General features: G+C 45.2%; 1 protein-coding gene across 1 annotated transcript; it reads left to right on the top strand.

Moving 5' to 3' along the window:
- Positions 1-16,659: 16,659 nt before the first annotated feature.
- pcdh7a (protocadherin 7a) lies at positions 16,660-25,825 on the top strand (the record flags this gene model as incomplete). The annotated part of the gene is made up of 5 exons (XM_071523448.1): positions 16,660-18,086; positions 18,772-19,373; positions 19,449-19,963; positions 25,043-25,697; positions 25,755-25,825. Coding segments are annotated over exons 1-5 (3,270 nt in total), but the record flags the coding sequence as incomplete, so codon positions are not given.
- Between the last annotated feature and the right edge of the window lie 1,032 nt (positions 25,826-26,857).

Genomic DNA, 26,857 nt, shown 5'->3' with positions numbered 1-26,857 from the left:
ACTATCGTGTGACCTCTCGGCTTTCTTTCAGTTATTCTCCCACTACTACAAAAGGAAAGAGGGAAGAGCTATCCACTCCAATTTTGGCTTGTTATGTTATTGCAATCATAGACGACTCCAAAGTGGCGGGCAAATGACCCTCTCCTCCTTTTAGATGATTAAGTTCAGTATAGGACAAATAAACAAGCCCAAGGGATGAAGAGAGAGGGTTTATTTAAAAAAGAATACAGTACAGGACAGACACATGTGCATGTGGATAAGGATGGAGGGTTTATATATATATATATATATATATATATTAATATAACTATTAAATGTCAACTATTAAATGTCACTCATAATATTACAGTTACCAGTAGCCAAAAATACAAAAGTCATTACTTTTGTATTTTTGTATTAACAAGTTTAAAGTTGAATCATTCAAAAACTCATCACCCGCCCACATCCACTGATTTGCTTTTGTAATAATTAGTCATTGTCCTCTCACACTGAGTTAGCTTCGATGAGAAATGGCAGACAATGTTACTTTCTCTGAGTGGAACTATTCCCACTTCTTTGATTTTATCCAGTGAAAGAATGTCAAGTAAATTGTCAACTGTAAATTGCGCACAGGTACAAAACAAGCCTCCCACTGCAAATAACATGACAGCAGATCTCCTGAAGCACCTGCTCCAAATTTGTGGTGGAAGAGCCCCAAGTTGGACTTAAAAAGACAAGAAAAAAAATAATAAAGTCTGGATGTGTATAACACTCATCAGAAATGTAGTTACTGAGATTATTGCCTCTGATTGTGCTGTTGTTTGCCACCCAGTTCAGCATTATTGGGTTGCCTTGATAGTTAACACAAAAGCACACCGGCAAGGTAATTGAATTGTTCCGGTTTATCCTTGGGAGAGGATGAAATCATCTATTTTGGAAATGTTTTTATGAAGAAACATAATAAATTGTGTAACTAATTACTGCTCTCAGTGACTAATAGATAACATAAGTACCTTGTACTTATAAATCAGTAACAAATACATGCAAAACAAGCCCTATGCTGCAAATCAATTAGATATAAAAGTGAAGAGGTAGGCTTTATAGAAAGATAGAGGAAGAATAAAAACATAGGACGCAGATGATAGAGGAGTAAGCATTTAAGAAATGTAGCAGTACAAAGACATATGGGTGAGGAGAGAGGCAAAAACGTCAGATTGCTGTCCTCAAGGGAGCAGAAATTTGACCCTCAGTTTGACTTGTCCCCACTATGTCACAACGTGTACTGAGGGGGACTGTTTAAGTGCCCTATCTATACATCACCCCCTTACCATTTTTTCTCTTTTGACCGAGATGAGAGGGTGAAACGCTCTGTCTCAGCGTTTTAGCCCGAAACTCTGTCTGGCTGAGGCACAAGCTGAGTGGGAACATGATCTATAATTTATCTCTAGTTTTGAGCAGACAGTCTGTCAGGGTTTGTGTTTGTGTGTTTGTGTGTGTGTGTGTGTGTGTGTGTGTACGTGTATATTTGTGTGTAGGGCTGTGTATGTAGGTGTGCGAGTGTCTTCGGGATCTGCATATGTTTCTCCCGAAGTAAGGCGTAAATAAACCATTAAAAAATTATCACTTTCTCACTGTGACCTCAGTGAGAAATCTTTTGCATTATTGTTTTTTTGACATTATTTAAAAGTTGCCCAATATATATATATAACCACGGTTGCCAGCGGTTTCAGGGTGGTCATGGCAACGTTGTTACCATGGCTTTTGTAGAAATCATAGAGACAGGGGTGAGAGAGAAAGCCTTTAAGTGGGTCACGTTGTTGTCGCCTATTCTATTGTAACATGTTGAGTGGACTTGAGAATGGAGTTGCATTATTGTGTAGTGTTCGGACGATTGTTCTTATCATAGCAGGAAAAACGCACAGGTACAACATCGTTTTTACAAGTATAAAAGCTATTGCAGTGGCATAATAGGAATTAAGAGAGTGCAGGTGCAAACAGTTAGGCTCAAGACACTCTCTGGACCAAGCAGGAGTACAATCACAAATAAAAACCCAAGACTCTAATGTGTTTTCCTGTTCACAGTCGCTGTGCAAGTAGCGACAGAGCACACTTGGCACCCACTTGCCATTTAATTTCTTCACATAACGAAAAAAAGACGGCAAGCGCAAAGGCTTTCACTCTATCATTTTCTGTAATTATTTTTTGTTGTGTGTGTGTGTGTGTGTGTGTGTGTGTGTGTGTGTGTGTGGGTAGGTGGATGTGCGCACTTGTGTATGTGTGCTCGTGTCCGTATCTTTGTGTGTGTCGGTATGCATGTCTGTACTTGTTTTTGTGTCTGTGTGTCCATGTGCGGGCGACACGTGCCTTCTTATGTGTGCGTCTGCGTATGTAGACAGAGAGAGAGAGGGAGAGAGAGAGAGACCAAAACCTCTTTGATGTAGAAGTAGTGGGACAGAAGCCGTATTGATTATCAATAGTATGCTAACATGTCCAGAGGGCCTCATAAAGCACACAGAGAGAGAGTCTCAGCGAGCCTGCCCTTATACACACTGCAGTTAAACAAGCCCACGCAGTTTTAAGTGTTCATTCACATGCAAGCACAAACACGTTTTAATCATCAGTTTAATCATTTATTTATAACATCAGTGCAAGAAATACAGCAGATACAATAAACAAGAAGCCAGGGTAACTTTTTTGTTTTTCTCATGCGGCCGACTCACATTTGTGCTTTTCCTCGTTATCCACACCGTGTAGTCATCGCCATCTCTTCCCAAGCCACAGCCCTTATCTCACACACACACACACACACACACACACACACACCAACAAAGACACATACATACACACACAGGTATGCGCACAAACACGCCCACACAGGCACGGACTCATCACTAGCCGCCCCATACACACAGAGATACACGCGCGTGCACAAATACAAGCACACACACACACATGCACTTCGCCACCAAAAACAACCAACCCACACACACAACCCACACACACAACCCACCCACACACATGGACACACGCACACACACACACACACACACACACACAGCTACACATAGACACAGTGCTATAGGGCTATTCATCTGTCTGGAGCAGTGGCTTATGAAAGGTCAGCCTTTGAGTTATGACTGAATCTCCTGGCCATAGCGACCTGCGTGTGGGTGGCAGCGCGGTGACTCTGTGCGTGCGTGTGTGTGTGTGTGTGTGTGGTGAATGTGTACGGGTGTGTCTATATGTGCGAGAGTCGGGGCAGACCTGCATGGGAGTGCGTGGTGCTGTTGCAGGGCAGGAAAGGTGGGAGAGGGAGAAAACGAGCACAGCGCCAGACAAGTGGGTATATACGGGAACACTTTACCTCGGAGCGAGTGATAGAGAGGGGCAGCTAGAAGGAAAGACAAATAGAGAGGAGGGCTGGAGAATTGAATATGAGAGAGAGCGAGAGAGAGAGAGAGAGAGAGAGAGAGAGAAAGAGAGCGAGACGCTTATGAGGGACAGAGGCGTGGCAGAGATGGAGGAGGAGAGCAGCGGAGAGGTCAGCGGAGTGATAGAGCGTCGGACGAGTTCCAGCAGAGAGAATAGATTGGCACAAGGGACAGGGGGCTGGGGCTAAATGGAGAGATTGAGAATTATCTAGTGTGTGTGTCAGTATATGTATGTTAATCTGTATGGGTGTGTGTGTGTGTGTGTTTGTGCAGATCCGTGTGTGTGTGTGTGTGTGTTAAGGTTGTGTGTATGTCTTGGCAGCAGCGGAGGGGCAGATGCTGCCTGCGCTCCAGGCCTACTGCTTTACGGCCTTCTGCGGAAATGTTACCGTGCCAACCTTAGCTCTCATCCGCAGCCAATCACACGCCAGCACCCACGGTGGAACTGGAGTTAATGCACACACACACACACACACACACACACACATATACATACACCAGCATGCGCGTACACACACACATATACATACACCAGCACACACACACACACACACACACACACACACATACATACACCAGCATGCGCACGTACATACACACACACACACACACACACACACGTAAATTCCATAATGAGAGACAAGGGTAATAAATGTGTGTGTCAGTGGTGATTCTGTTCATTAAGGTGCAGGGAACAGTGTGTGCCTGTAATCAGCAGGAGGCTTTTGGAACACACACACACACACACACACACACACACACACACACACACACACACACACACACACACACACACCCCAGCCAGCAGGGCTGCCTAAAGAGACATTTAGGGATGCTTCATGACAGGCAATATAAAGCCGTTCCAACCGCTGGACTTTCCTGAGTTTGAACAATATTTCATGAGGAGAACTTTGCATATTAAACTGACCAACTCTCTCACCACACTCCTAACTCACACTGTTCTGTCACAGTCACTGCAGAGGTCAAACCCGCTCCTACGCAGTTTCATGTCCTCTAACACCATATCAACATGAAGCTGTCACTTGCCTGTCTCCCTCAGACTGGCATCCCACCCCTCTCTCCTCACTGAGCTCCGTCCAGAATTGGACATGCAGGCAGTGCTGTCACACAGCGGCCCATTGCACAAGACTGACATTTCCTTGCTGCGTCAAGCCAAAGCTTTTCTCATCGTGTACTTATCACAACTTCCCACTACTTCCCCGCTTCCCCACTGTATCCATCGTCACTGTCCTACTCAGTTGCAAATGAAGACCCTTAAAGGGATAGTTCCAGTCCTGGGGGGATTTAGCTATTTTTCCTACTTATGCAGAATCAGACGAGCTTGCGGATGCCATTTTAATGTCTCTGCATGCAGTTGGAAGGAATGGGAGTGGTTTGCTTAGCTCAATGGCTGGAGGTCTACAGGATGAAGTAGCAGCTCCTCCCAAAAGTAGGGAAATAGACCTGCTCAATGCATTCCAGCTCAAATAAATGTGGCACTGAAACATACAGGTCTTCCTCAAAGTATGGTCATTTTCACCCTGTCATGAGAAGAGAGCGAAGGCAGAATCTAATGATACGTTCAAGACAAGTGGGAACTACTGTGAAACTTCCCTCTTGGAATTTCTTACTTCCCACTTCAGAACGTTGTGGTCAAGGTGGGAACCATGGAAGTTTTATATTGGTGGGAACCTGAGGTCAGGACTAGGAATTATGAGTTTGAGGTCCGTTCAAATGGATTTTCCTATTCAGACGTAGGGAGTTTCCCAGTTCCCAGTTGTCTTGAACGCACCATAATAGTTGCATTGCATTGCTTTGTTAGACCAGTCATCTATCTGTGGAGAAATTAAAAGGTCTTATAAAGGAAATTGTGGTGTGCTCAAGGACGGTTCTTTCTTATAGAAAACTCAAGAAAAGCGCAGGTGCTCTTGCGGAAAAATAGTCTTTATTGTAACATGGCCTGTACACTTTAAAAGGCCCACCGGTTTCAGTCTATACAGCTTTTCATCAGGGTTCAAATGGAAGTTAAGTCATTTCGGACACATTTTATAATTTACACCCAATTAAGGGTGTCACTCAATCCCATAGGTCAGCAATTCCTAACTGGTAGACCTAATTGATGACAGGTGTGTCTAATGACAAATGTAGTCCTGAAGTCACTCACCTTACACTCTGGAACATCATAAAAAGAACAACAATCAATTTCCAAGACAAACTATACAAAAAATATTTCTAAAAGAATATTACATAAACAAGATAAGTGAGAGAAATAACAATGACCATGATCTTCATAATAATGACAAGTTTTCCTTCAGTGCATAGTAGAGACACAAAATCTTGTGCATAAACTGCACTTCCCATCATACTGTATCTTTCATAGCATTTTGTTTTCACATAGACTGCATCTCTGACAAAAGCAAGAGCCAAGATGCTAAAAAAAAAAAAAAAAAAAAAAGTATTTTAAGGAAGAACGGCTGAGAGGTGAAAATAGCCAGAGTGAAACTGAAAGATTGAAAGTAAAGCAACAGAAAAAAAAAAAAAGTGGTGGAATAGCTCAGAGGGAGGGATGGAGAGAGAGCATCAAGGGAGAGGGGTAGGAGGAGGATGCCGCGGAAGAAACAGGGGAAGCGGTGAAGAAGAAAAGATAAAGAGAGGAACAGAGGGATGGAAAGGGATGCGAGAGAGAGAGAAAGAGAAACAGAAGGAGAGGTTGAAGGTTGAGAGGTAGACAGACAGATCACAACCACGCTGAGACTAGCCGACAGCTGTGAGAGCAGAATTTGATACTGCGGCACTGACACACAAACGCACACACACACACACACACACACACACACACATACACACACACACACACACGTACACGTGCACACACAAACACGTACACACACACAAATTCAGTACACAGGGGCACATACACTATGCTCACACTATCCAAAAGAGCCACATTACACATGAAATATTAATGGTGCAAAGCAATCAGCAAAAATGGAGATGAGGGGGAGAGAGAGAGAGGGAGACAGAGGGAGAGGGGGAGGCAAAAAGAGGGAGAGAGAGAGTGGGAGTAAAAGACAGCAAGAAAAAGAGAGGGATGAAAGGAAGATATCTTTATTATCAGTCTTGGAGAGAGACATAGGCGATCAGCGAAATGATATCCATCATCAGAATCATCACTTTTATCAAGAGCCTGATCAACCTACAGAAACAGGTTATTTTCTTCCTCGGTGGTGTTGTATTTACTCCATCTAGCAACAAAGCAAGGTCATCCAGAGTGCTAAAATGCCCTAATGAAGCAGATCCACTCTGGTAACAATAAACGTATAAAAGATGTAGTGTGTGTGTGTGTGTGTGTTTACCAGTACTTAATGTTGTGTTAGAAATGCAAAGCTTAATTCCGCCTCTCAAGCATGGGTGGCTGTGGTTGTGTGAGTCTCAATAAATCATTAATGAATAATTTTCACAGGTGAGAGAGTGTGTGCGGGGGAAAGCTGAAAACAAAATTGGGTAAGAACATACCATCTTCCCTTGGTAAATGGTAATGTTGTGAAAGAATATTGCATGTATTTGATATGTGTGTGTATGTGTATGTGTGTGTGTGCTTGTGCTTGTGTGTGTGTGTGTGTGTGTGTGGATCTGAGTGTTAATTCCTGATGATAAAGCACAAACAGTCAGGTGTGTTTGTTCTCTTAAGCACCTCTCTGCCCCTTAAGAGCTTCAGGTAATAACACCATCCATCACCGGCTTGTGTGAAAGAGTATGTGTGGACATGTGTGCATGTGATGTGTGTGTGTGTGTGTGTGTGTGTGAGAGAGAGAGAGAGAGAGAGAGAGAGAGAGTGTGTGTGTGTGTGTGTGTGTGTGTGTGAGTGTGTGTGTTTGCCCGTTTGTCAGAAAGGTCAAAAACAGGAGGAGTTTGCAGAGACACAGGAGGTATCTCTTCACCGCAGGAGTTTAATCAAAAGGAAAATATGCCAGCGTGTACACACACACACACACACACACACACTCTCTCTCTCTCTCTCACACACACACACACACACACTCTGTCACACGCGCACACACATCGAAAATACACGCACGGACAGACACAAACACCCAGAACATGAACATCAGCCGAGTACATGCATTAGTGCACAGCAGTAGCTCCTTACTAATGAAGAGGGGAAACATTGTGGAACGGCGTGTCTAGGCAGGTGTGAGGAGGTATAAACAAATAATGAGATCAACACTGCCAAGATTACAGCACATTCATTACAGCACTTATGTGTCTCTTTCTTTCTTTCTTCTCCCTTTCTATTTTGCCATTGTATCATATAGTCTGTGTAATTGACCGCAGTTTTGCATATCACGCCGTTCTTTTCGGTTTATGTGGGAGGCAAACTCTACCTGGGAGCATAATGGATGTTTAAGTGAAGCGGAGTCGGTGAGCCCGACATAGAGAATCTGACACCAAAGCCTAAAATCCCAACCTCCCTCATGAATATCAGCTAGGTTGCTGATGAGTCGTGTAACTTTTTTCCGCAAGTATTTGGTTAATTGAAGTGGCTCAAAAGCATCCTCGGCCCTCCCGAGACCCAATATATCAACTGCAGGCATAAAAAGAGAGCATAAATTTCCATCATAATCTCCCATCGCAGACAATTCTGCGGATTCCGTTCGGTTTCTTTACTCGAGAAATTGTGCAGGATTGATGCTGCTTGACTCCCCCTTGACTCCCCCTCAGTTTCTGCTGCTGGGATAATATGTGCACGACATACAGCAGTGCGTCCGTGACATATAGTAGAGTCCACACAGCATCAGAACACTGCTCATAGGCAGTTAGGCTACAAGGTGGTCTCATGAGTAGAATGAGATTTGTGCAGATGTCAAAATATGATATTTGCTGTCAAGTGTACACAGTTCACGCTTGCCTCAAGGGATTCCGGCAGCATCAAACTCCGATTTCTGCTACAAAGGAAACCTGCTACAAAAAGATTTAGAGCGCGCTCATACTTTGATAGCTGGGAGTCTTTATCTATCCTGTTCTCCTGCTGGCATTACTTTAGCGGTCACTCCGCGGTCATCTGGCATGTTTTGACTCGAACAACATTTTAGTGATGTTTTTGAACAATGCAAATCAGCCATCGACATCCATATAGAGGGGAAAACCTGTTATGGCAAATAAAGGGGAAGTGCAGAAAGTAAGAATTTGTTCTGGTCCCGGCTTTTATTTGCCGACGGTCTGTAACTTTTTGACAGCTAGTGCTGTAGCAGTAAATTTCCAGTGGGGTAAGCCTATGCTGTCTGTGCCAGCATGCTTGTTATTCTGATGATGGAGGGAAAGGGGGGAAAGGAGGAAAAGCTTCCTGATCTTCATTAAGAATGACTCAGCTGCTTTTTCAGTCTGTCAGCATTTCCAAAGCTGATGACGTTTCAGGGGCGCTGCTGGGAGAGCTATTCAACGCTGGAGTTGAGACTTAAAGACGAAGGCTTCCACTGCCAGAATCAGACTGCGATTGGCAGGTGTGAGAGACGCACCGTGTGTTTTGTGTGTGCGTGTGTGTGTGTGTGTGAGAGAGAGAGAGAGAGAGAGAGAGAGAGAGAGAATTGTCAGAAGCTCTTTAGGAAATATTCTTTAACTGATGAAGGCAGAGGGAGAAAGAGTTGAAAGAAAAATAGAAAAGTTAGTATTAGATAGTATTAGTTAGACCATGCTCCAAAGTCTAACAAATTTCCCAGTGTGACATTTTCAGTGACAGTTATCTGGAGCTGTCAAGTGTTGATTGGAGTGTTGTTTGTTCCTCATAGAGCTGATATGGCTTTAGGGCAGCTGTTCAAAACTATCTAAAAGTGCTGAATTAACTCTGATGGTGTGGACTTGTACAAGCACTGGCACAATGTTGATTTTTACACGCTCAGGGTTAAAATAACACGATTTTGCTGTGCATCAAGGACGCCTCTTTTCCTCTCCGCTGCAGTAAAGCCGGCTGAATTGCGATGCCTTCACAAAACCAAATGGGGACTGCTGTGGATTGGGGAAGCGTCACTCCTTTCAAAGAGAAATGAGAGCCGTGATGTATACGTGAGAGTGAGAGGAAAGGAGAGAGTGAGGGAGATGTGCGAAGCCTCTCTCTTTGTCATGTCAGTGAAGGGATGAAAAAAAAAGGAGACATCTTTATAGACAGCAGAAGAGAGGGTTAAGAGAGAAGCCTTGGAGAGGGATACAGAGAGATGAAGGATCACTAGGAAATAAAGCAAGTAACTGACTGAGGGTGCGCGTTTATGTGTGTGTGTGTGTGTGTGTGTGTGTGTGTGTGTGTGTGTGTATGTGTGTGTGCGTGTGTGCATTGTGTATACTCGCTGCTCTGTCAAGACCTCTCCGTTCTCATACCTTTATTCCAGACCTGACAGGTCGGGAGCAAGGAGTGGTAATAAGAGGGAGAATGTGTGTGTTAGCGCGCACGTGTGTGTGTGCGCGTGTGTGTGTGTGTGTGTGTGTGTGTGTGTGTGTGCGCATACTTGTGTGTATGTGTGTGTATGTGTGACTCAGCCAGAGAGAGACAGAGCAAAAGGAAACAAGAATATCATATGCAATTATGTATGTTGTGGATCCATATTTGAGATCTAGGTTTGCTCTGTATACATATGAGCCGACTACTAGGACTCAAAATAACTCAGCTGAGAAAGAGTCTCCGCTGACTGCATTGTGATTCAGTGTGTGTGTGTGTGTGTGTGTGGAGGTGTGACTGGCTGTGAGAAAGGAGAGGAGGCACCTATTCGCTCTCTCAGCTCACGCCACCTCTGAGATTCATCTTGTGCAACATGACAGTCTTTTTCCCAGGCCCATTATGTATAAAGCGTTAACACTCGCACTTGAATAGGATCAAGTCTGCTAAGAGTGTGCTTGCATGAAGCATTGTGTAGTTATCACCTACCCCCCGATACACACATATGTGTGTTTGTGTTTGAACGGGGTGGGGAGGCTGTTTGTGTGACTGGGTGCTGTTAATTCCACCCAGCTCAGTTTCATATCTTTCACACATACACTGACAATTTTGATAATTGTTCTTCCACTGCTGTCATTGTGTGAGTCAGACAAATTCTTAGTGTTACGCAGAGGTGCAATCAAACACTTCTTGCTTTTAATTAAGGCCCAAACACATTGTGTGTGTCTGTGTGTCTGGGTTTGCATTAGTGTGCAGTCCGTTCACTTGAAAATCAATCAGTTACCTAACCTGCGCACCAGGTGCGGCTGACAGGGAGGAGACCCTGGGGTAGACATGCTAAGACCCGCTGGAGGGACTACATCTCCCAGCTGGCCTGGGAGCTTCTGCCCTGCTGGTGCCACAGGTAAACACCCAAGGGAACCTTTTCATAAGCATCCACCATGTCCAGTGATGGAAAGTAACTAAGTACATTTACTCAAGTACTGTACTTAAGTACAATTTTGAGGTACTTGTACTTTACTTGAGTATTTCCATTTTAGGCTACTTTTTACTCCATTACATTTATTTCACAGCTATAGTTACTAGTTACTTTTCAGATCAATAGTTTATATTTAAAACATTTGATCATCTTTATAAAATAACTATAAAATAGCATTGTTACAGATTAGACTACCCAAAAGTATAGCTAAATTGTTAAGATTAGCTTTACGTTGACAACTTTAAAATGCTGCTTACATGTACATGTATGTCAATAAATCAGTATTAATATTCCAATAATTTATGAAAAATATAACTGTCTAAATGGGGACAGTTTGCATAATGAGTATGTTTACTTTGATACTCTAAGTACATTTTGCTGCCAATACTTATATACTTTTACTTAAGTAAGATTTTGAATGCAGGACTTTTACTTGTAATGGAGTATCTTCACATTGTTGTATTGCTACTTTTACTTAAGTAAAAGATTTCAGTACTTCTTCCACCACTGACCATGTCCATGGCTACTGTAGTTTTGTTCAGCGAACTGTGCGGATCATTTCTGGTTTATCCTATTCATAGTATTCTGTTACATCATCACACTGCCATCTTGGTAGGAAAATAACAGGTGACTGTAATAAATTAACAGGTGATTATAATCAAACGACAGCCACAGCCAATGAACTGTTTATATTGTAAGGCACCATATCGGTAGGAAATGCATGTGTCATCATGGGAATACTATGAATTCTAATCTCCAAAAGAAATGCCACCGGCCAGAAAATGACATAATGCAGCCGCATATAGACCAATCAAATTAACTTGGCGCCTGTTCGCAAAAGCCGCATCAAACAAGTTAGCTGTTTCCAACATAGCTGCAGTGATGAGGTCACTGGTCTCGACAAAATGACTGCCTTTAGCTTTGATGAATGTGGAATGTCTATTGTGGGTTTGAATGGGGAATTTCTCTCCAGAGTCGGAGGAAGTTGCTGGGGAAAAGGACGCCTGGGCCATTCTGCTTGCCCTGCCACCGCAACCCTGACCTGAATTTGGAGCTACCAAATGCATGGATGGATGAATAGATGGATGGATGGATGGATTCTTACCTGCCTGGGTGCATAACTGTCAGCTAGGGGAAACTGTGTTTGTGTTCTTCCTTTGCTGTATTATATCTGTATAGGACACGAATCTGTCAACATCAATTACTCTCAACAAGTTAAGAAGAAACTGCAGTAGAACTTCATTAATGAGGAGGATGGGTGCTGCATGCCATACAATTACATATCCATATATGCATAATCTAAAATATGCCATAAACCCGTCCCCTTGTGTAGACCCCAGGCTTATTAACAGCGTAATCATTTCTCTTACAGAATGTCTTCAGGATATCTGGAAAAGCTGATCCCCTATAGTTCGCTTGAATATTAATTGCCTTTGCCAAGTGTTATCATGTATGTCAAGAATTACTTCATTTTCTCCACCGTTGCCCCTTGTAGCCCATAAAGCTGGGATCCCCTCTTTTGTGTTGGCTCAAACAGCTGAGCAGGCCTTTAGCCTATAATGAACCATTATCCTAGTTATTTTTCCTGGTTATTCTCAAATAAAGCACACCCTGCCTTTACCTAGAACACCTCCCCCCCCACACACACACACACACACACAACACAGTTCACTTTTCATTCAAAATGCAAATTGAAACTGCAGTTCATTTGCGGATGAAAGAGGATTCATGCTCAATTATATCTTAATGGGTTGGATATGACAGCATTCTCAGGCCAATAGATTTTCAATATTTGATTTTTTTTTTTTCATTATTTCAAATTTGACTTTAATTTCCTGAATCGACTGAACTTAAAGTGAACTGACCCCACCAAGACAACTCTCTCTCTCTCTCTCTCTCTCTCTCTCTCTCTCCTTCTCCCTCTCTTTCTCTAACTCACATCCATGCTCATGCAAACGCGCGCGCACCACGCGATTCCGCGATTGATTTCGAGGGAAATCAAAGCGCGCGTGGGTCGAACAACAGAGGGCGCGGGTGCGCTGGGAGCGGGCGCGTGCCGATGCCTCCGGAATGCTAAGCACACACACACACACACACACACACACACACTCTCTCTCTCTCTCTCTCTCTCTCTCTCTCTCTCTCTGATGCAGCAGAGAAAGGCAAGGGAGAGGACGAGATGGAGAAAGAAAGTAAGAAGGAGAGAGAAAAAAAAACAGAGCGAGCCAAAGAGAACGAGAGATGTGTGGGAGAGATATAAAGAGACAGAGAAAGAGAGAGAAAGACTATAGGTCTGCTATCATGTGACCTCTCTGCTGTCTACCAATCTGTCGGTTATTCTCCCTTTACCAGCCCGTGACAGCTCACAAACAGCCTGTCTTCTTCCCCCACTCCACATAATGACGGTGGGAAACTGGGGAAACTCCCGCTCTCCAGCCAGGCCAGGCAGCCCACTTATCCGGTTGGTCGGTCGGCCGGTCGGTCGGGGGAAAAATAGCCTAAATCGGCCCGACCGGCGTGGTTAGACAGAAATGCAGAGGGGGTTAACAGAGCTTCGGTAGACTGCCTACAGTAGGAGCAGGCTGGAAGCCCCGGTAGTGTTCAGTAGCGGCAGAGCGATGCTGCATTGCGCTCCTCACCGAGCAGGTCGGTGCGCCGAGAGACAACATCCTCAGTCAGACAGTAGTGTGTGTGTGTGTGTGTGTGTGTGTATGTGCGCGTGTGTGCGTGTGTGCGTGCGTGCCGGTCAGGCAAAGAGGTTTTTTTTAAGTATTCCAGAGGGAACTAGCAAATAAATAAAATAAATGAATAAAATATAAGAAAATCCTGCAGTGAAAAAGTATAGCCTAACCTCATCCATGGTCTAAAAGGTTTACAGTGGGTTAGCATATAAGACAAAGTAGCCAATTTGTTATTAGGCTATTATTATTATTATTTTTATTATTACTATTATTATTATTATTATTATTATTATTATTATTACTGTTATTAACCTATTGTTGTTGGTGGTGGCGGTGCTGTTGTTCTTGTTGCTGTTGTTGTCATTGTTGTTGGTGCTGTTGTTCTTGTTGGTGCTGTTGTTCATGGTGGTGCTGTTCTTCTTGTTGTTACTGTTATTGTTTTCTTATTACTTTTCTTCTTATTAGTAATTTGTAGGCCTAGTAGGTTAGTAGTAGACTGGGTAGTAGGTAGCAGTAGCAGCAGTGGTAGTAGTATAATTAGTAGGCTATAGCAATAGGAGGAGGAGTACTAGTGGTAGTAATAGTAGTATAAGTAGCAGTAGTAGTTGTGCTTTTAGTAGTAGTAGAATTAGTGGATGTACAGTAGTAGTAGTAGGCTAGCAGTAGCCTAGTATGAGTATGAGTATTGAGTCTACTTGTGTTAAAGCCCTCCCCTGTTATTTTAGCATGTGTAGCCTATGTGAATAAGCGTATTGTCCATTAGTAGTCATCAGTGGGATATCCTAGTAGGTAGTAGGCCCAGAAGCAGCTGTAGCCTAGTACTAGCAGTAATCATATAGCAGTAGTAGGAGTAGCAGTAGTAGACCTAGTAGGCTAGTAATAGATGTATAGTGACAGCAGTAGCAGTAGGAGTAGTAGAAGCAGTAGTATTAGCAGTAGTAGTAGTAGTAATAGTAGAAGTAATGATAGCAGTAGTAGGCCTAGTATAGTAGTAGCCTACCTAGTAGAAGTAGTAGTAGAAGTAGTGATAGCAGTAGTAGGCCTATAGTAATAGTAGGCTGGTAGTAGTATTAGTAGTAGTAGTAGTAGTAGTAGTAGTAGTAGTAGTACTGATCCAAGCACAAGAGGTTGTTTAGGGACCATGTGGTCTAGATTGGTTTCATCATCGATTTATAAAGTGAAGCCCTAGTTGTGTAGCCATAGCCCTATTGTGTAGCTGTTGTGATGCTGTTTGCTGTGTCACAGCTAAATACAGAATCTAATCTTCAAGATGCCATAGTATAAGTGGGCCAATATGGCCAAAGTGTGAGAGCATGTGACAATTTCTATCTCCCTTGCCCCAGTAAAATTGCTGAAGCAGCAGAAATATGAGTAAGTGTTGGGCCTATAGCTGCATTAAAATCAGTCGTGGCAGTAGCAGTGATGGTGGTACTACTAGTAGTAGCAGTATAGTGGAAGAAGCTATAGGCTAATAGCAATTGCAGTGGTTGTAGTGGTAGTGGTGATAGTATTAGTGGTGTTATTAGCCTATGAAAACCACAGACATACTAAAAGTCCCTAGGAACCTTTTAGGAATATTACAGTGATTTTTTATTAGGGTAGACAAAGTGTGAGAGCAATTGACAATTTCTATCTCTTTCAGAAAAGACTAAATTAAGCCCTCCATACTTGCCCCAGTGAAACTGCTGAAACGGCAGAAATATAACTGAGTATTGGGCCTATTTGTATTAAAGCCAGATCGCCCTCCTCCCCCCCTCTCTCTCCTTCCCTCTCCTTTCTATGTGAATGTGAATAAAGATATTTTCCCACCAGGAGCTGTCAGTAGCCGGGACACCAAGCCATTTAATCTTCCTATATGACAGGGGAGGGGGGTGAGGTCTGTCCCCGGTAACCGACACACACACACGGCGACCCAACACCGCCTCTGCTGCCTCTCCCGTTACAGCTCAGCGATCGAGTTACGCGGCCGGGGAAAATGTTGCAGTGAACAGAGAGAGAGAGGGAGAGGAGAGAGAGAGAGAGAGAGAGAGAGAGAGAGAGAGAGAGAGAGAGAGAGACTGCAGCATCATTGGAGACCAGCAGCAGCAGTCCCAAGCAGTGCAGGTGAGAGGAAAAAAAGCCAGAGGAGGAGGAGGGGGAGGAGGAGGAGGCGCATGTGGAGGAGAGAGAGAATGCGGGACTCTTGGAAAAAGACGCATCTACACTCGGTCCATTACCGAGACATCCATCCCCAGCACGGGCACCCACGGAATTAACGCTTAATTGATGCTGATGTCGGGATCTCTTTTTAGCCTTCTTTGCTAGAATCTGCTTTTCGGTTTATTGCTTTGTTCGGAAAAAATATTCTGAGAAACTCGCTCAGAAAAACACTCTAGTCTCCTCATAACTTGCGTGAAGGAATCCGACGCTTTGGCACGTTGCTCCACTGCGGGAAAAAGAGGAAAACGCAGCTGGCTCTGACTGAAGGTAAGGAAAGGCGAGATGAAGTGGCAGCATCCCTAAGACTTTTGGCTTTTATCTGATTTTTATTCCTCTTTGGGGATGTGAGTTAATTTTCCTTGGCGTCCGGAGAACCGGACAGTTTTTTTCTTTTGTGTAGTGCTGCATTGCAGTTTCTAACTGTGAAAAACGCGAGAAAACCTCGGTGCCCCAAATGTGACTGGAATAAAAAGAAATTACAAATGGCATTATAAAGTGATAAGGGTCCTCGAGTGACAACGGAATACCTCTCCGGTACGAGAAAGAAAAGAGGGGGCCGGGGAGAGAAGTGGATTAATCAGAGGTGGATGAATTAGTTTTCCCTTTTTTCCGCAGGATGGATTTTTTTATATGTTTGTGCCGTGAACAGCCCGGCCAGACAGCGGAATTATTATTATAGAAGTTGGAAAAAACACTATTGTATGATATAGGATAAGGGGGAGAAATACAAGAAACGACACTGCACCGCTGAAGTGAACTACAGTGTGAGTGCAGAAGCTCTTCCCCGGACCTCAGGCGGCAGTCTGCAGAGAGCGGGAGGGAGAGAGGGAGAGAAGAAAGACAAAATCAAAGACTCACGCTGCGAGGAACAGCGTGAGGAGACAACGAAACTCCAATAGAGGATAGAAACACCGCAGCTAGAAGACCGACAGTGCGGGAAGGAGACAGGGAGCGGAAGAGGGAGCCATGCAGAGGCTTGGTGCAGTGCACTCCTCCGCGGCGGAGGCTCTCAGCCTCGTGGTCGTACTGCTGCAGCTGCTGACTCAGCTACCGGCTGCCGACTCAGCTCTCCGGTACCGGGTGGCGGAGGAGGGCCCACCTGACGTCAAGATTGGCAACGTGGCCGCCGACCTGGGCCTCACGGCAGGTACGGGCACTGGGGATGTCACATTCGCTCTGGAGAGTGGTTCTGAGTTTTTCAAAATTGACAATGTGACAGGCGAGCTGACAACAGGCCCACGGCGGATCGACCGAGAGAAGCTCCCTCAGTGCCAGATGATATTTGATGAAAACGAGTGTTTCCTGGACTTTGAGGTGTCAGTGATTGGGCCGCTGCAGAGCTGGGTGGACCTGTTTGAAGGCCGCGTGGTCATAACAGACATCAATGACAACACCCCATCTTTCCCCTCCCCGGTGCTTCAGCTCTCAGTTGAGGAGAACCGGCCTATAGGAACCCTTTACCTGCTGCCCACAGCAACAGACCGCGACTTTGGGCGTAATGGCATTGACAGGTATGAGCTCATCCAAGATGGCGGAGCCGGGTCAAGTTCAACAAGACGCACAGCAGGGGGAAACCCCATTACCAGAGTGGATGGAGGACTTGGAGACCGGAGGAGTAGAACCGGGGATAATGGAGGAGGAGCCAGAAGCAGCGTGTTTGAACTTCAAGTAGCAGATACACCAGATGGTGAAAAACAACCACAGCTAATCGTGAAGGGCCCGTTGGATCGTGAGCAACGAGACTCATATGAGCTCGTCCTTCGGGTCCGAGATGGAGGGAGCCCACCTCGTTCCTCCCAGGCCCTGCTTCGTGTCTCCATCACCGATGTGAATGACAACAGCCCACACTTCGAGAGGCCCGTGTACGAGGCAGAAATGGCGGAAAACGCTCCTCCAGGTACACCCGTCCTCCAGGTCAGAGCATCAGACCGTGACGTTGGAGTCAACGGGCAGGTGGAGTACGTCTTTGGAGCTGCCACTGAATCCGTCAGGCGTCTCCTGCGGTTGGATGAGGCGTCTGGATGGTTGAGTGTTCTCCACAGGATCGATAGGGAAGAAGTGGCTCAACTCAGATTCACAGTAACGGCCAGGGACCGGGGTCAGCCGCCCCGCACAGATCGAACCACTGTTGTTTTAGCCGTCCGAGATGAAAATGACAACGTCCCTGTTGTAGAGATCCGAAAAATCGGACGGATCCCTGTTCGCGACGGAGCAGCTTTAGTACCAGAGAATGTTCTGGTGGACACACCAGTAGCTCTGGTGCAAGTGTCAGACCGAGACCAGGGAGAGAATGGGGCTGTGACGTGCACAGTGGTTGGAGATGTCCCGTTCACGTTGAAGCCAGCTGGAGAAACAGCACTCCCTCCCCTACCTGCAGATGAAGCCTTCGACAGGTAGGCCAAATTCAGAGCACTCTACATCTTCCATAGACATAGGCCTATTTCATTCATTGAGAGTTCATATTGTGTTTCTAATATCTTTACACCTCAAGCATTCAATTACTACAGGCTGAGGTCCCGCCACTATCGCTGCTCCAGGAAGTGTTTTTACAATTTCTTTTTTCCACAGAGAAGATTTCAGAGAATATTTCAAGTGGTGTTGCACGCAGATTTCAGAGCAGCTCAAGAAGTTCAAGTGGTGCCACACACATTCACTCTAAAAATGTAATCTCATGCAATTGGTAAAAGTTGTAAAAAATATAATTAATCATAAAAGTCAAGGGTTATTAGACTTTTTTAGTCATTTTCCCAACAGCAAGAAATCTCCATGTTCCAAATGAAAAGTAAAAACACTTCGGGAAGGTGAATGGTGGGGGGTGAGTGAGGGTGGTGGGATAATTTGCAGTATGAATATTAAGATATTAGCTACTATGTAATTGTGACAGCTTATGTGACAGCTTGGTTATCACTTTGGGGTAAGACTCCCTGTAGGATATTCCTGGTAGCTAACCATGCTCCATTATCTTACAGTTTAAATTCATTCTGGAAGTTTTAAATGTACCAAAACACAAAACAAGATATACACAGTGTGACAACTGCAACTGCATACAAGAACTGTATTTTGTAACCAACTTTGCAGGAACAGGAAAAAATACTTCTTACATACTTCAGCCCTGCTGGACTACGAGGCCACCAAAGAGTACAGTGTTACCATCGTGGCAGTAGATTCTGGAAGCCCCAGTTTGTCCAGCAACAGCTCGCTGATGGTGCGAGTGGTGGATATCAATGACCACGCCCCAACCTTCGCCCAGAGTGTTGTGGAGGTCCACTTTGCTGAGAACAACTCACCTGGTGAAAGGGTGGTCACCGTGGTAGCCACAGACGCAGACAGTGGCAAGAATGCAGAGATTGCATACACCCTGGATCCTTCTGTCAATGGGCCGTTTTATATAGACGCAGATAATGGAGATATCCGCGCGACCGGGGTTCTGGACCGTGAGCAGCGGGAAAGGTATGAGCTCCGGGTTATCGCCAAGGACAAGGGCACCCCCTCTCTGCAGGGCTCAGCGACCGTCGTTGTTCAGGTGACTGACCGCAATGACAATGCGCCAAAGTTTGTTCAGGAAATCTTCACATTCTATGTCAAAGAGAACCTCCTTGCCAACAGCCCAGTTGGCATGGTCACCGTGACCGATGCTGATGAAGGTGAGAATGCGGAACTTAGCCTGTTTGTAGAGATGGATGGAGATGAAGAGAAGAAGACAGGAGGAGGTGGAGGGGGAGAGAAGAGCGAGGGGGAAGATGGAGAGAAAGAACGTGAGGAGGTATTTTCCATTGAAAACAACACGGGAACCATCTTCTCCTCTGCATCGTTCGACCGTGAAAAGCTTTCTGCCTATACCTTCCGTGTCCGGGCTGTGGATGGAGGGGAGCCCCGCAAAACTGCCACCGCCACCGTCTCACTCTTTGTGACAGATGAAAATGACAATGCCCCCTCAATCACCTCTCCCGCCAACGAGTCCTATACCCTCCTTCCACCGGCCAGCAGCGCCCGGACCATCGTCAGGACTGTCACGGCCACAGACTCAGACACTGGCTCCAACGCGGACCTCCGCTACGCCCTAGTGGGGGGAAACCCCTTCAGACTGTTTGAGATTGGCCACACCAACGGGGTGATCACCCTGGCAGAACCTCTGGAGAGGCGCCACAGAGGGTTACATCGCCTGGTGGTGCGGGTTAATGACAGTGGGATCCCCTCGCTCTGCGCCACTGCCCTGGTTCATGTCTTCATCAACGAGAGCTTGGCCAACGCGACACTGGTGGATGCTCAGGTAATCATATGTATTATGATAATTGTTTACACATTGATTTTATCAGCAGCAAGTAAAATAGATCAAAATGCATGGATTAACTGGAATGAGAAAATGTCTTTAGTAGAGAGAGGTAAATCTAAATTAAATCCATTGTTCCATTTTAGTGTGTGGCCTTAGGCCTCTATTTTGCCACATAGTTGGTAATGATAACCAATAATGATAGTGATGATAGTGTCCTTCATTCCATTTAAATAATGGCCACAACGATAACACATGTAGGATGCCGGTAATGACAACTGATTATAGCTGTTTGAACTAAACTGGTAAGGAGATTATTTTCTCGATAGAATGAGATAGATAACTGCACCATTTCTATAGTCCGTGGGGTGTTGCAATTTTCTGCCCATTTTTGAGGAAATAATTGTGTCTATATTTGTCCCAGATAAAGAACCCCATTTCTCTTTTGAAGGCTATTGGCGATGCCAGCTTCTTTGCAGTTTGGATCCAACTGGAGTGTTTTCTTTGTCCAGCATGCATTCATATAATAACTGTGTGGTAAAAAAAGACTCTTATTACTGAAGTGTTTCTTTTTCATGGTACGTTGAACTCTGAGCTGAGAGCATTAGGTGTGTATGCATGAGTGTGTGTGTGTGTTTGAGAGAGAGAGATAGAGAGAGAGAGCGAGAGAGGGAGATAGAGAGAGAAATGGGCCTGCCCCAGATTTGGTCCCGGATTACTGAGTAGGTTGAATCATGTTCATTTGAATAGAAGAGAGTTGTTCTCCACCAGTGCGTCTTTACTATAGACCTGAACAGTGTTGGGGTTTAGGGGTATGCAGTATGCCACAGCACAATCTGCGCATGATAGAAGTGGTCACACTTGTAGAAGAAAGTGTCTAAAAACCACCATGCTTGTGTTATGAAACCAAGAAAAGCAGTTAAACCAAACTGAGAGTTAGTGTTTACAGGGGGAATGAGGGGAGAGTGAAGTATACACATGCTGATACTTTAGATATGATTTAGTAAATCTACATGGACTTTTGGAACTAAGGACTAAACAGCAAGATAGGATATGGCTTGAAAGATCCAGAGTATGGTGCAGCGGTAACTGACTAGGCTAGTAAACATTACTGGGAAATCAGCAATGAGCATGGGCAGCATGGGTTCAGTTTTCTTTATTTTCTATCTTCATTGCACTAATCAAATTAACTTCTCATTATGCTATAAAAAGAAAACTCAAATAAGCTGTAAATGCTGACATCTGATAATTACCACACATTTCTTTGCTCCTGTGTACAAACTTGCTTGTGCTGACAAATAACTTAAAATCAGCTCAGTGGCCTTGTGGTGCAGAGTGTTTGACTAATAGATTTGGGGTTTAATCCTGATTTGGAACATAGCCTGGCACACATTGTAACATTTTCCTAGGGGAAAGGGTTTATAACCAACAGGTCAGGAAATATAACTAGATGTAAACAGTGTAACACCATATAGTTTGTAGACACTTGAGAAGGAAAACAGTCAGACAGATAAGATGTGTCGAAGCACCAAAGCACAGAGTTTGGTGGTATTAAATACGTGCCATCTCTAAAAACACTTTACGTTGAGTACCTTGATGTGTCATTTATTTGTCCAGTGACTCCCAAGAAGGAGTGGTTCATTGCATGTATCTGTTAAAAAAAAACAAAAAAACAGCAGCAGCATGAGAGTTTTGACTCACCTCAATTAGAGGCAGCTTACTCACCAACAAATTTGGGGTTTCATGGCACTTTCTTCTAACAAAGTCAGACACAACCGTGAAACAATGCCACAACATTAGAGTAGACTGAAAAGTACAAATTGAACAATCACGGTGGTGAAGATTAGAACAGAACACCTGGTAAGCCATGGAACAATGGCGCTGACAGGTGGAATTAACTGCAGTGTGTCTAAATGACTTGGGCCATTCAATGGAACAATAGGGTGTAATATGTCCAAGCCGGTATAAAAGCTCCTTTAGATTACAAAATGCGTAGTTTAGTTTGATTGTAGGGAGGAACTTGGAGGAGTAATTGAGTAGAAGTCATTGAAGAGAGAATACCTCCATCTCATAATGAAGTCAAACTGAGTGGTGGATGGATGCCAGATGTAATTAGGGAATGAAAACGGCTGCTAGTGCTGCAGCACCACGGCAGAAAATCACTCCAGTCTTTCCTTTCCAACAGTACTGGGTGAACCACATGTTGGTTAATTAGCTAGAATATGATGCTGCAGAGTTTGAGCAAGAGGCAGAAGGATTTTTTTTGTTGGATTTTGGACATGGTTGTCATTTGGAAAATTTTAAGGAGCTTTGTAGATCAGAAGTACAGGGAAGATACTACTACTGCCTTTCAGCTGGGTACTATTAGTCTGACCAGTGCCTTCAATGATAATATTTTCACAATCTTACAGCATGTATTTCATCTCAGACCAAGAGTCTTTGTTTGTTTTTCCCAGAACAGTAGTTCTAGTTGTATGAATACAATTAATTTGAGATAGTTTAGATAACAATCCCGCACCAAACTGCAGCAGCCTCCTGTTGTTACACTGTGCTTTAAACGCATTGAACTACAACTAAGACCCGGCACTTTCTAAGCTCGGGTCAATAGTATGGTCAGGGGAAAAGCTCCTTGTCTTGGTCACAGGATCGGTATCTGCAGTGACATGCAGATAACAGAATCCTTGGAGAGTGGAACAGATAGATGGTGGTGTTAAGCCCAGCCGGAACAAAGCTCATGCAGCAGAGTGGAAGATTCCACTGGGAGTTGGGGATGCGTCAGAGGGATGCACTCGAACGCAGTGGTAGAGGTGGTTGCTGCGCTATCCTGTTGAACACTTAACCGGCCTGCGCACTCACTCGCGCACACACATACACACACACACACACACACGCATGCACTTGGCCAATGCACTACTATACATAGCTTGCACTCAAAATCTCCTCTTCTCGCATGCGCACACACAAACACGCAGGCACACACTAGATTCCGACTTACACTTTCCATTCTTCCTCTCGCATGCACTCACACACACACGCACACACACTTGGCTGATTCACTGCCATGTATACATATGGCAGTGCATAGCTCTTTTCTCTCTCTTGTGCGCACACAATACCACAGACAGTGCAGGGATGCGCTAAGCCAGAGAGATGCCCGGCAGAATGAGAATGGGATGGGATACTGCAGGCAAAAGCAGAACAATGGGGCAGAGGAGAGCAGAGCCTGGCTGAGAGGCCTTATGCAGTGGAAGGAGAATAATGGAAGAGAACCAACACAACGCTCTCTAAAACAATGAAACTTAACCCACAGATAGATGGTGATGAAACAATGAAATATAACACAGTCCCAGTCTTAGCTTGGGGGGAACGATAAGTGAGAGTGAATAATGTGTCTGTATATGAGTACGCCTAATGTGCCTTGGATAATGCAATAAGCAAAGTTGTACAGTGCAGATGCGTGAGCGACACTCTGCGCGGTATTGCCAATAGTGCAGGTCATAGTTATTTTGTTTAGTTATTAAAAACAATAGGGGGTTCAAATACAACTTCTCCTCTCTTTCTCTCTCTCTCTGTATTTATCTCTTTCTCTCTCTCTCTCCCATTCTCTCCCCCCCCAGCCTTATTGCCTATATCATTCATAAGGCAGCAGAGATTATATGAGTATACAATTCCCCGCCTTGACAGGCCAAAAGAATTGTCTTATGGGCTGTGAGACAAGGTGTCAGGCCTGCAGAATGAGCTGTTTGACTAACGGACAGCTTGCAGTCACAGTGTGCTTGCATGCCTGTTAATGTGTGTGTGTGTGTGTGTGTGTCTACACATAATGATTCTCCCAACATAGTTCCCATACTATGTATTGATTAGCTATATTCTGATGCATGGTCCTGTCCCATATTACCAGCAGGGCTCTCCAGACCAGAACGCCACAGCCTCATTGTCTCCTGCTGAGCGGGGCTCCATAACCAGTAATGGCTGTGTTTGTGCTTCAACATAACCCACTTTCTTATAATGATCCTTTTATTAGTGTAGCACTAGCTCAGAGCTTAGTGTGTGTGTGTGTGTGTGTGTGTGTGTGTGTGTGTGTGTGCGCGCGCACTTCTCCCTATATATGTGTTTGACCCCTTTCATGATGGAGAATCTTTTCATTGTTATTGTTATTTGTCCACTATCCTGGACCCAAATACATAATGTCTAGTGTTAATGTCTAAGATCAATTGGTCAAAATGCATTAGCATTGCCTTGTAGCACACAAAATATGGTGTACTTCTCAGAACAATGTACAAACCGAGAAGGAGAGAAAAATAAAATTCCTCTCAAACTTTGTAGTAGCCTACAATTTGACTGTCCAATTCTGAGTGCAGTAAAAGAATGGTGATTGCAAGTCCTTTTGCAAATCCACACCTACGCTATCATTTACAATAGGGATATTGTTCATTGATGAGACAGTGGCTGTGTTTGTTTACTGGGGATGCGGTCATTGTCTATCTCTTTCCTTTATTTGCACATTTATTTACTGTTTCTCCTTATTTTCTCTTGTGACCTTCCTCTTGTCTTTCATCACATGTTTCCTTTTTTTTTCTTTGCATCAGCTTTATACAACATAACCCTAGACATTTCCTCTACCAATGTTAATTATCTTTTTTGTCTTTCCATATCTCGGGTATTTGAACATTTGATTAAAAAGATCGTTAATGGATGCGGTGAGATCACAAATTGAGAGACAGAGGCACAAGTGCTGCAACTGGGAAAGATCAATTTTACACTATGTGTCTGGGAATCATGAAGTGGTGCCTCCTTTAAAACAGTGATAACTAAGTTTAGAATGCTGCTTGATGTGTCTCTGTGGATCACCCACTGTGTCATGTTTTACAGTAGCTATTTTGGACTTCTTGTCATTGACAGTTTCTCTCTCTTTGTTCCTTTCCTCGGTCTGTTTTATCCTGCATCTATTTCCTCTCTCTCTCTCTCTCTCTCTCTCTCTCGCTCTCTCTCTCTCTCTCTCTCTCTCTCTCTCTCTCTCTCTCTCTCGCTCTCTCTCTCTCTCTCTCCCTCTCTCTTTCACTCTCTCTCACACCCCAGGTGGCTCGTAGCCTGATGGCTCCCCTGTCCCTGGACATTGCAGGGGACCCAGACAGCGAGCGAGCCTTAGGGAAACAGCGGCTCAGTGTGGCTATCGGCGTCCTAGCGGGAGCAGCGGCCGTGATCCTGGTTATTCTCCTGGTGGTCACAGCGCGGCAGTGCGGCGCTCAGGGCAAGAATGGCTACGAAGCCGGTAAGAAGGAACCGGAGGAAGACTTCTTCAGTCCCCAAGGGGCTCAGCCGCAGGCCGGCCGCGGCGGGGGATCGGACAGGGGACGGAAGCCCCGCAGGGACAAGCGCAACGGGAGTGGCGGCGGCGCGGCGGTGGGAGGAGGGAAGTCGGACAGGTCGCTCTACAGCGGCATCGTCACGGTGAACGGGCTGCGGCGCCACGCCAACGACGACGACGAGGAGGACGTGAGCAGCGCCAGCGAGCGTCTAGCGGCCCGCTACTGCGCCATGGACGGCGACCCAGGCAGCCCGCGCATGGGCGGCGGCAGGAGGCACCAGTCGAGCCCAGATCTGGCCAGGCACTACAAATCCAGCTCACCTCTCCCGGCGGTGCATCTTCAGCCTCACTCCCCGCCAGCAGAGGGCAAGAAGCACCAAGCGGTCCAGGAGCTGCCCCCCTCCAACACCTTTGTGGGCAGCGGGGGCTGTGTGGGGAGTGCGGGCTCCAGCAGCAGCAGTAGCGGGGGCAGCGGCAACGCAGACGCCATGTCTCTGGGATCTGACCAGTGCTCAGAGTATGGCTGCCAGACTGGGAACAAGTACAGCAAACAGGTAGGAGCACTGGCGGGACGGGGACTGGGACGGCGGAGTGTCTTTGGGTCCGCTTTCCTCAATTTCGGTTTGAGTTTCTTCTCTCTTTATTTATCTCGCCGCCTCCCTTTGTAAGTCTAAAGCTTAAAACTCTCACTCAGCTCTCTCGCTCGCTCTCTCTCTCGCTCGCTCTCTCCCTCTTTGTCCGCTTTCTGGCTCCTGATCTCTGTCTCCTCCTCCCAGCTTCATCTCTTCTTATTCACACTTCTGCTGACATACTGTACTGCACACCCCGTTGCTGATGTCTAAACACCACTTTATCTCTGCAAAATAGCTGTCAGTGTGTGCGCACGCATGCAGACTTGTGTGTCTGTGTCAGAATCGTAAGCCTGTGAGCAGTGTGACGGTACCCTGCTGTCAGAGTGTGTGTGTGCTCTGTGTCAAACATCAGCCCCCTATTTAGCAAGGTTTACTGCTGGGCACATGAGTCAACCCCCTACTGCAGTTGAACAATCTGTGAGTATGTGTGTTTGTGTACATGCATGTGTGTTATAATTGGTTTTTGTACGTGTGTGTGGGTGTGTGTGTGTACTTGCTTGCGCATCATGTATAAACCCCTGGGGGGTTCTATTGGGGTAAAGACACAGAGGGAGTGGGCGGATTGGTTGCCTCCAACTGGGTAATTGGTCATTTTGGTTTTCACTTTCCCTTCTCTCCCTCTATCTTTTAACATATATGTTATTCCATAAACAACATCAAATTCTTAGATAATGGCTTTACAGGGGCTGCAGAGGCTTTGGTCTTTACTCAGGAAGCTGCAGTTAAAAGCAGAAGTCCTGCTGACAAATAAATACTGCATGCGTAGACACGGTCACTCACCCCTACCCACGCACACACACAGACAGAGGCACCATGTATCATCACAGACGCACTGACACAGCAGGGTCTCCCTAGTCCATGGGGAGTGCTCCCGAGAGTGACGTTTGAGTGACAGCTAACCCTTCTTAAAGGGGTGGTGTCTCATTTCCTTGACGGACAGCTCTACATTTATCC

The sequence above is a fragment of the Centroberyx affinis genome, unplaced genomic scaffold (genome assembly GCF_046629955.1).
Source record: "Centroberyx affinis isolate AG114_WGS23_722 - 3 ecotype Tasmania unplaced genomic scaffold, CSIRO-AGI_Caff_v1 ptg001089l_1, whole genome shotgun sequence".
Taxonomy (NCBI): Eukaryota; Metazoa; Chordata; class Actinopteri; order Beryciformes; family Berycidae; genus Centroberyx; species Centroberyx affinis.
The sequence above is the reverse complement of the archived record's forward strand: the minus strand, read 5'-3'. Positions and strand labels throughout refer to the sequence as shown.